The following is a 10,826-nucleotide window of genomic DNA, read 5'->3' on the forward strand; positions in this document are numbered from 1 at the left end:
TGTTTTCTCATGGCCATTGATTTATTAAACACTCAGTCAGTCATTCTACCTTAACCTGGTCATTGAGACCTTGACCCCTCACCTCTTAGCTGATTATCTGTGTGTTTTTTTAGAGGGGATCAGTTTGAGCAAGGCGATGCACAGAATCACTCATTTTCTTGATCACATAATGGGTAGTTATTTTGGATGCAAGGTGATTTGTAGATCAGTGATTCTGCGCAGTCCAAATGTAATGTAGTTGATCTGTAGTCCCCTGTAGCTCAGTTGGTAGAGCATGGCGCTTGCAACGCCAGGGTTGTGGGTTCGTTTCCCACCGGGGGCCAGTATAAAAATGTATGCACCCACTAACTGTAAGTTGCTCTGGATAAGAGCGTCTGCTAAATGACTAAAATGTAAATGTAATCTCAAACATGCACAATCATTAAATAATAATTAGTCTGTATTAGGATCTGTTATTACTTCACTCCTCTCTCTCACGCGCCTTTTCTTTCTCTCCTTCACTCCTCTCTATCCCTCCCCCATCTATCTCTCTCTCTCCCCATCTCTATCCCTCTCTCTATCTCCCTCTCTCTCTATCCCTCCCCCATCTCTCTATCCCTCTCTCTCCCCATCTCTCTCTATCCCTCCCCCATCTCTCTATCCCTCTCTCCCCATCTTTCTATTCCTCTCTCTCCCCATCTCTCTATCCCTCTCTCTCCCCATCTCTCTACCCCTCCCCCATCTCTCTCTATCCCTCTCTCCCCATCTCTCTCTATCCCTTCCCCATCTCTCTCTATCCCTCTCTCCCATCTCTCTCTCTCCCTCTTTCTCTCCTTCACTCCTCTGTATCCCTCTCTCTCTATCCCTCTCTCTCTCTCTCCCTCTCTCTCCCATCTCTCTCTATCCCTCTCTCTCTCTCCCCCATCTCTCTGTCCCATCTTGCTCTCTCTCTCCCCATCTCTCTCTATCCCTTTCTCTCCCCATCTCTCTCTATCCCTCTCTCTCTCTCCCCCATCTCTCTGTCCCATCTTGCTCTCTCTCTCTCCCCCACCTCTCTCTATCCCTCTCTCTCCATCCCTCTCTCCCCATCTCTCTCTATCCCTCTCTCTCTATCCCCCATCTCCCTCCCCATCTCTCTCTATCCCTCTCTCTCCCCATCTCTCTCTCCCTCTCTCTCCCCATCTCTCTACCCCTCCCCCATCTCTCTCTATCCCTCTCTCCCCATCTCTCTCTATCCCTTCCCCATCTCTCTCTATCCCTCTCTCCCATCTCTCTCTCTCCCTCTTTCTCTCCTTCACTCCTCTGTATCCCTCTCTCTCTATCCCTCTCTCTCTCTCTCCCTCTCTCTCCCATCTCTCTCTATCCCTTTCTCTCCCCATCTCTCTCTCTCCCCCCATCTCTCTGTCCCATCTTGCTCTCTCTCTCTCCCCCACCTCTCTCTATCCCTCTCTCTCCATCCCTCTCTCTCTATCCCTCTCTCTCTCCCCCATCTCTCTCTATCCCTCTCTCTCTCTCCCCCACCGCTCTCCCTGTCTCTCTCTATCCCTCTCTCCCTCTCTCTCTCCCCCATCTCTCTCTATCCCTCTCTCTCTCTCCCCCATCACTCTCCCTGTCTCTCTCTATCCCTCTCTCTCTCTCTCTCTCTCTCTCTCTCTCTCTATCCCTCTCTCCCTCTCTCTCTCTCTCTCTCTCTCTCTATTTTTATTTGATTCTCAATTCATTTCAATTCAATTCAGAATACTTTATTGCCATGGAGAATGTAACCACAAACAATGCCAAAGCAAACATGTAGAAACATCATCTCATCCCTCTCTCCCTCCAGGAGACATGCTTCGGTATTTAAGGGAAGGAGTAAACTGACAGACACCCTCTCTCTCATCCCCCCTCTCTCATCCCTCTCTCCTCTCATCCCCCCTCTCTCCTCTCCCCCCTCTCTCCCTCCAGGGAACGTATGCTACAGTGTTTAAAGGAAGGAGTAAACTGACAGACAACCTGGTGGCTCTGAAGGAGATCAGACTGGAGCATGAGGAGGGAGCACCCTGCACCGCCATCAGAGAGGTGTCCTTACTGAAGGACCTGAAACACGCCAACATAGTGACGCTGCACGACATCATCCACACAGACAAGTCCCTGACGCTAGTCTTTGAGTACCTGGTGAGAGACACAAAAACATTCCCTTCTGTTACAACTTATAGCCTATGGTGGAAAGACTAGATAATAGAATGTGAAATTAAAGGGGTAGTTTGACAAAAATACAATTGTATCTTATTTTTTTCTGTACTGTTGGTTCATTCTTAAAGTATTTTTAAGTCCATATAAAAAACAAATTGCAGGTTCTATCTAGTGGATGCTGTGTTGTGGTGTTTTGTATTGCTGCCGTATTCTGTGCCCCTTCCTGTTTGAATGAATGTCTGCCCCTTCCAGTTTGACTGAATGTCTGCCCCTTCCTGTTTTGACTGAATGTCTTCCCCTTCCAGTTTTGACTGAATGTCTGCCCCTTCCAGTTTTGACTGAATGTCTGCCCCTTCCAGTTTTGACTGAATGTCTGCCCCTTCCTGTTTTGACTGAATGTCTGCCCCTTCCTGTTTTGACTGAATGTCTGCCCCTTCCAGTTTTGACTGAATGTCTGCCCCTTCCTGTTTTGACTGAATGTCTTCCCCTTCCAGTTTTGACTGAATGTCTGCCCCTTCCAGTTTTGACTGAATGTCTGCCCCTTCCTGTATTGCCTGAATGTCTGCTCCTTCCTGTTTTGACTGAATGTCTGCCCCTTCCTGTTTTGACTGAATGTCTGCCCCTTCCTGTTTTGACTGAATGTCTGCCCCTTCCTGTTTTGACTGAATGTCTGCCCCTTCCAGTTTTGACTGAATGTCTGCCCCTTCCAGTTTTGACTGAATGTCTGCCCCTTCCAGTTTTGACTGAATGTCTGCCCCTTCCAGTATTGACTGAATGTCTGCCCCTTCCTGTTTTGACTGAATGTCTGCCCCTTCCTGTTTTGACTGAATGTCTGCCCCTTCCAGTTTTGACTGAATGTCTGCCCCTTCCAGTTTTGACTGAATGTCTGACCCTTCCAGTTTTGACTGAATGTCTGCCCCTTCCAGTTTTGACTGAATGTCTGCCCCTTCCAGTTTTGACTGAATGTCTGCCCCTTCCTCTCCACTCACCTGTAGGACAAGGACCTAAAGCAGTACATGGACGACTGTGGGAACATCCTGAGCATGCAGAACGTCAAGGTGAGTGGAGTGTCTACAAGCTGCCTGCCAGGCCTCCGTATCTCTATAGAGAAGCAAGGCTCCTCCTGTGGTAGAAAACATCTGCCCCCTGCTGGTGACTAGTGGAATATCAACTCAATAATTTGAACGTATCGGGCTCAATTAAAACGAAAGCGTAATTTTAAGCGCGTGAACAAGCATTATATGAGTGAATGAGAGAAAACAGACGGGCCGCGAGCATCTACGGCGTCATAGCATGTCAAATTAGAAAGTCTATTTTTCTCGCTTCTACACGGAGCAATGCTGGTAAAGTAAGCGGATAAGTTTAAAATATATTGGGCTGTAAACTAATCCGTCAAATAGGCTATATATTTGAAAACAATTGCAACCTACTGGTGTTGATTTCCATCATATAGTCTAGGCAGGCTACGGCTGGAAAACTGGAGGACTCTGATTTCAAGAGAGAATACTGTTTTATGTAGAAAGAACGAGATGTGGTTGTTTATAAATGGCTCGGGTTTATTAGAAACAACATCCTCATAAGCTAGCAAATCAACAACTGTTTAGTCCAGGTACGGTGGCTCCCTTAGGAGAATCTAAGGTCAAAAGGAACTCCCAACAATACCTCCCAGGGGCTGAAAAGCGAACAGATACAACTGTTTATTAGGGATTTTCATCCCAATTATGTTGGCATACGCTGCGCAGTGTATGTGAATTGACGCTCACTACTCTCACACGCGAATTTCACGCCGTTGACGGGTGTCTCCATGTGATTTTGGCTTCACACCACAAATGAAGTTCTCTCTGGAAAAATAGTTATTCTAATCTAATGAGATATTAGGGAAACTAATAAGCCTTTATTCCTACTCACACACAGTAGCTTAAGATAATTATTATTTAGCTGATTATACTATATGATTATATTTCCACAGAAGTGTCCTGACTACCAGAAGAGGTCTGACATCTTTGTTGTTTTGTCTCAGATCTTCTTGTTCCAGATCCTGCGAGGTCTGGCCTACTGTCACAAACGGAAGGTTCTACACAGAGATCTGAAGCCTCAGAACCTGCTCATCAACGAACGAGGAGAACTCAAACTGGCCGACTTCGGTAAGAGACATGTTCTCATTCTGCCCTGGGTTCTGGGGGTTGATAACCCTGGTTGTTCCTCAAATACCCTCTTCACACGATCGTTCCGACCTGAACCACACTGAGCTGGCTCCGATATTTACTTTTCACGTGGTCTGGTTCCAGCAACTATGGTGGAGGCAGAACCAGGCCAGCACAGTACAGGACAGCTTGGCTCAGTTCGGCATGATTGCTGACATTGAGCCGGTCTATTCAGTAAAGACAGTAATGTTCTATTGTGTAACACATTGTTATTTTGTTCCAGGTCTGGCCCGGGCCAAGTCAGTTCCCACTAAGACGTACTCCAACGAGGTGGTGACGCTCTGGTACCGACCTCCTGATGTCCTACTGGGATCCTCGGAGTACTCCACACAGATAGACATGTGGTGAGTGGGCTGAGGTGATGTAGAACCATGAGAGAACCAACGTAGGACCATGAGAGAACCAAAGTAGAACCATGAGCATTTCTTGAGCATGGGTTATCAGGAGCCATGATCATCTAATCTGAATATATATACAAAACTGAAAGCCATCCTGACCCCTAAATCGATCTCTGTATCTACCACACTCTGGCGGTCTTTATGTTTCCTTGAATAATGAGAATAGCCATGCATCTAATTTACAGTGGAGGGCAGGAAAGTTAAGTGGAAAGATGCGGATAGACTCCCCCCATAAAGACATGTATTGACTCTATTTGACCCCTAACCTAATCTTTTCAACCCCAGGGGTGTAGGCTGTATATTCTATGAGATGGCTGCCGGGAGGCCTCTGTTCCCTGGCTCTACTGTGGAGGACGAACTGCACCTCATCTTCAGACTGCTGGGTGAGTGCTGCCACCTAGTGGCGGGAAAACAACACAACATGGTGATATTACATCTATTTGCTCTCTGTAATGTAATTGAATGTTGTGCACTGTTTTGTGTGTTTTAATTGTGTTTTGTGTGTTTTAAATGTGTGTGTGTCATTTGAATTTGCTTGTATATGCCACGGCACCACGCATAAAATTCCCTCTGGAAAAAGTAAAGTTAATCGAAGTCTACTTTTAATCTACATCTTTGTAGGCAGTCAGCTGCTATGCTAATGCTAATGCTCCTGTGAATGCACTCTCCCCCCCTCCCTTCCAATAGGCACACCCTCAGAGGACAGCTGGCCTGGCATCTCCTCCATGGAGGAGTTCAAGTCCTACAAGTTTCCCAAGTACAAGACACAGCCCCTCATCAACCATGCTCCCAGGTATGTAAGGGCTGCATGCCTGGGCTTGGACCTGTTGGAGTGGTGACATCACATTAAAGGGACATTTACTCATAATTAAAAGTTAGTCAGATGTTTTCAGACCTCGAAGAGTAGGACACCAGTAGACTACTGTAGGGTCTGAAAACATCTGACGAACTTTGATTTGAGACATGGTCATTTAGCAGACGCCTTTCCGAAGAGACTTACAGATTCCCACACGGCAACGTGTCCCTTATCAGCTAGTGTCAAGGTAAATGAACATGTGGAATCCCTGGGTGTTGCCTTTTACTGAAGTGGTATTACTGGCTTTTCTGCTTTCAAAAAGGGTTTCGTAAATATAAAGTTTTCTAATGTGTGTGCTGTGCTTTTGTGCTGTGTTTCTAAGAGTGTGTGTGTGTGTGCGCACGCCTCCCTTCCTGCGGAGGAAATCCTGTGGAATAGTTACTCTGCTTCTTTCCTAGAGTTCACTACACCACCATGAGTCACTCCCATTCATCTAACACCTCTCTCTCTCGCTCTCTTTCCCTCCTCTCTCTCTCGCATCTCCCCCTCTCTCTTTCCCTCCTCTCTCTCCCCCCCCCTCTTTCCCTCTCTCTCTCCCCCCCTCTCTTCCCTCCTCTCTCTTTCGCTCTTCTCTCTCATTCTCTCTCTCTCTTTCGCTGTCTCTCTGTCTCTCTCTCTCTCTTTCGCTGTCTCTCTGTCTCTCTCTCTCTCTGTCTGTCTCCTCTCTCTCTCCCTCTCTCTCTCCTCTCTCTCTCTCTCTCTCTCTTTCCCTCTCTCTCTCTCTCTCTCTCTTTCCCTCTCTCTCTCTTTCCCTCACTCTCTCACTCTCTTTTTCTCTCTCTCTTTTCTCTCTCTCTCTCTCTCTCTCTCTCTCTTTCCCTCTCTCTCTCTTTCCCTCACTCTCTCACTCTCTTTTTCTCACTCTCTTTTCTCTCTCTCTCTCTCTCTCTCTCTCTCTCCTCTCTCTCTCTCTCTCTCTCTCTCTCTCTCTCCCTTTCTCTCTCTCTCTCTCTCTCTCTCTCTCTCTCTCTCTCTCTCTCTCTCTCTCTCTCTCTCTCTCTCTCTCTCTCTCTCTCTCTCTCTCTCTCTCTCTCTCTCTCTCCCTCTCCCTTCCCTCTCCCTCTCCCTCTCCTCTCTGTGTGTGCTCCTTTTTTCTCAGGTTGGATATTGATGGCATTGAACTGCTGCTGTCATTTCTCAAAGTGAGTCCCACTACAGATACAAACACATTAACTCATTGAATAAACAATCCCCTTATGCGTTGCACCACTGTTCCAACACCTGTATCTGAAAAATGTGCAACATGTTGTTGTTACATTGGGACAGTGTACTTGGACAAAACTGAGAGAATTGAAAAGGAAAACCTTGTGCACATATGGCTTTAACACACCCATAATAACTTCACCAGAAGGAAGACGTGTATAGTACAGTGCTGCAGAACTAATATAATGTATTTATCTAGCTTCCTGGAGTTGTATTGTGGCATATTTAATATAGCTTAGTTATTTAGCTTCCTGGAGGCAGGAATTGATTTGCAGAGTTGATGTTTCTCTGTCATGGCTTCCCTGTCCAAGAACACGCACGCACACACAAACACACACAAACTGTTTATCTGTCGTTGCTTTCTCAGTACGAGTCCAAGAAGAGGATGTCTGCAGATGAGTCGATGAGACAGCCCTACTTCAGGAGCCTGGGGACAAGCGCACACACACTGCCAGAGAGTGAGTGATACACACACAGATACAAAGAGAGAGCTCTAAGTCTTCTGGATATGGAAATCTAAGTGTTCTGGGTATGGAATCTAAGTGTTCTGGATATGGAAATCTAAGTGTTCTGGGTATGGAAATCTAAGTGTTCTGGGTATGGAAATCTAAGTGTTCTGGGTATGGAAATCTAAGTGTTCTGGGTATGGAATCTAAGTGTTCTGGGTATGGAAATCTAAGTGTTCTGGATATGGAAATCTAAGTGTTCTGGGTATGGAAATCTATGTGTTCTGGGTATGGAAATCTAAGTGTTCTGGGTATGGAAATCTAAGTGTTCTGGGTATGGAAATCTAAGTGTTCTGGATATGGAAATCTAAGTGTTCTGGATATGGAAATCTAAGTGTTCTGGATATGGAAATCTAAGTGTTCTGGATATGGAAATCTAAGTGTTCTGGATATGGAAATCTAAGTGTTCTGGATATGGAAATCTAAGTGTTCTGGATATGGAAATCTAAGTGTTCTGGGTGGTGTGTTTCTTATCTTTCTTTCACTTTTGAACTTTCTCTATTTCTGACCCGTGTGTGTGTGTGTGTGTGTGTGTGTGTGTGTGTGTGTGTGTGTGTGTGTTGTGTTGTGTTGTGTTGTGTGTGTGTGTGTGCATTACAGGCATATCCATATTTACACTGAAGGAGGTTCAGCTGCAGAGAGATCCAGGTTATAGGAACTCTAACTATCCTGAGCCAGGTTAGTGGAGTCCCTCAGGGGGATAAAAAGGTGAGGTTTAACTAAAACCTCAAACTAACACTCAAAAACACACCGGCCCCTGAAAAGGTATTTTATAGGGCCTCTAAATAGTCTCCATTTACCTACTTTATTAACATACTAGTCAGTTGACTTAGCACTGTACAACGATACTGGTTTAGCATAACACAATAGTAGTCTTTTGTAATGATTAATTTCTACTTTTCAATTGTTTTTGCTACCCTCAGGCAACGGCAAGAACAGAAGGCAAAGCATGCTCTTCTAGAAACTCTGAACGGTGGTGTGTTCAACAGAGGAGGATGTCCTACCTACATGAACAGTTATACAGACAGAGGTGTTTCAGTCCCTGAGATGGTTGTCTACAAGGGGCCACGGGGGGGTAGGAGGACAACCCCTCAGCCCTCTGTGTGTCCCCACTTTCTGCCAGGGGCCCCCATCTACAGTACGGTTTGGCCCATGGGGGCCCGGGCTAATGTGAAACTGGCAAAAAATAGAGACGTTTATACATTTATATTTATTGGGGATAAGAGAGAATTTGCTGCTACAAATCCAACTACTGTCTAGAAGATTCTAACTGGCTCAGTCACTTTAAAAAGAAAACATGCAATGTGTATAGATGTTTTATTATTTGGAAGTGGTGACATTTTAATTTTCTTTTGTGGTTTTGTCCATTCATTTCCATTACTTCCACCTCAACACACTGTGTGACAGACAGATAGATCTTTGCTGTAGCAGAGTCTGACGTTTTGGGATTTTCTCTTTTCTGTTGCCGTGCGTGGTGCTGTATTCAAACACCAACCTCCATATTTCTGGACCATTCAATTCATATCACAAGATACTGTAGAGGCCAGTACAGCCCTGGTGGATGGTGACTATCATAGAGATTGTTATATCTCTATGGTGACCATATCCCATATCCACCTGCTGCCAACCTGAAAGACTGTACCTCCATTTTGATAGAAGATATGAGAGCAGTGATCGGCTTGGTGAAAATGGTTCGCATAGTTGTTAGTAGGTATATGGAATGTAGTAGGAGAGCTTCTACCCTATTGCGCCCAACCAAGATTTACAAACACCTACTGGTTAGATCCAGAGAGAAGACGATGGGGAAACAATTGGGACCGTCTGGATGATTCCGGATCATTCCAGCATGCTGTGGTCTCTTGTCATGACTCATGACCAATGAATGAACAAAATCAGTAAGACAAAGACTTCGCTATGTAGAATTTATGATATGGGCATTACAGGAAGATGTCAAAAAATCGGACTTATTTTTATTCTTCAGAACACCAAGAGGCATTGGCCATGTTCCAGGTCACCTACATTGCAGATGAGTTGCTCAGGTTATTAGATTACTAAGTCATATTGATGGGGGTTCCTGCAATATTAAATGCTACTTTCTCATTTGCAGAGATGTGATACAGATCGAATTGGTCATAGATCTTCTACAAATGAGGAAGTAGTCTTTTTTTAAATGTAATTGCAGTAAATCTAGCAGGTAGCTTAGTGGTTTAGAGCGTTGTGCCAATAAACAAAAGGTCGCTGGTTCTAATCCCCGAGCCGACTAGGTGACAAATCTGTCGATGTGCCCTTGAGCAAGGCACTTAACCCTAATTGCTCCTGTAAGTCGCTCTGGATAAGAGCGTCTGCTAAATGAGTAAAATGTAAATGTAACAATCTGATTATCTGTGCAACAGGACTGCAATGCAGGCAACCTGGAACATGGCCACTACCACCACATGATGACAGTTTCCTCTTTTCTGGTCCTCTCTATTGCACCAAGCTTCCTGTGTCTGTTGTGAAGGGTATGTGAACGGAGGTAAAATCTCACTGTCAAACCAGGCCAAATAGACTGAAGAAGTGTGAATTACCAACAGTTATGTTTCTATTCTGCCGTTCATTCCCATCCTTCCTTCAAACAACCAACTGTAAAATGGTTCCTTGTTTTGGATTGCTTTTATCATTATTGTGTTGGTTGCTTGCTCTGTGTGGGTAAAGAAGCACACATACAGTTACTGAACTCCCCGGTTGCATCTGTAATGGCACCCTATTCCTTATATATCATTCCAGGAAATGAGTCCCTTTTGGGTAGTGTAACTTATTTAAAAAAAACATTTTATTTCACCTAATTTTTACATCCTGTAATGAAGAGCACATGTTCAACTTAATAAAATGTTTAACCCTATCTCAAAAAATACTTTAGTAATTGCCTATTAAGTGCCAAATAAAGTAACAGGGTTGACCTTAACAGGGTTGATGATTTCATCTTAAATCAGCCTTAAACCCCTTGTGACAGGGGGAATGGAAGCTTGTGGTGTGCAACAGGGGGGCAATTGAATGCAAGCTTCACAAAAAAATATTTAATTGTTAAGACAGGCTAGAAATGTTTATCTATGGGTAACAACAGGGTTGACGTGTTACGCTCGACCCCGCTTAGTTTTCCACCAGAAAATGGAGTTCAGTGCATGTAACAGGGTTGACCTTAAATGAGTGACAGGTCGTTTATTTATTTTTTTACCTTAAAATGAATCACTAATCACATGAAATAAATGATAATCTTCAGAAATGACTGTCAAAGCAACAAAATAACTAGGGCTTTAAAATGATGGTGAAAACTTTGAGAAATGTTGGGGTAAGTGGGTTTAAATCTAACAAGAAGTCACAGAGGATGCACAGAGGGACATTTTGGCACTCTAGCAAGTCTTTATTCGTGTAAAAAAAAATAGATGTATTAATTTTTCCATGTGGTCTATATTAAATGTAATTTCATTTAATTTAACAGGCATTTAAAATTCAATATTGGTGCACAACT

General features: G+C 44.4%; 1 protein-coding gene across 1 annotated transcript; it reads left to right on the top strand.

Annotated features, from left to right (window-relative positions):
• Positions 1–1,923: 1,923 nt before the first annotated feature.
• Positions 1,924–10,203, top strand: LOC311124119 (cyclin-dependent kinase 17-like; the record flags this gene model as incomplete). Its single annotated transcript, XM_084198328.1, has 10 exons — positions 1,924–2,133; positions 3,147–3,209; positions 4,172–4,295; positions 4,579–4,699; positions 5,039–5,136; positions 5,441–5,546; positions 6,709–6,751; positions 7,180–7,270; positions 7,919–7,996; positions 8,242–10,203. Coding segments are annotated over 10 exons (972 nt in total), but the record flags the coding sequence as incomplete, so codon positions are not given.
• Between the last annotated feature and the right edge of the window lie 623 nt (positions 10,204–10,826).

The sequence above is a fragment of the Coregonus lavaretus genome (genome assembly GCF_964263955.1).
Source record: "Coregonus lavaretus genome assembly, contig: HAP1_SCAFFOLD_1891, whole genome shotgun sequence".
Lineage (NCBI taxonomy): Eukaryota > Metazoa > Chordata > Actinopteri > Salmoniformes > Salmonidae > Coregonus > Coregonus lavaretus.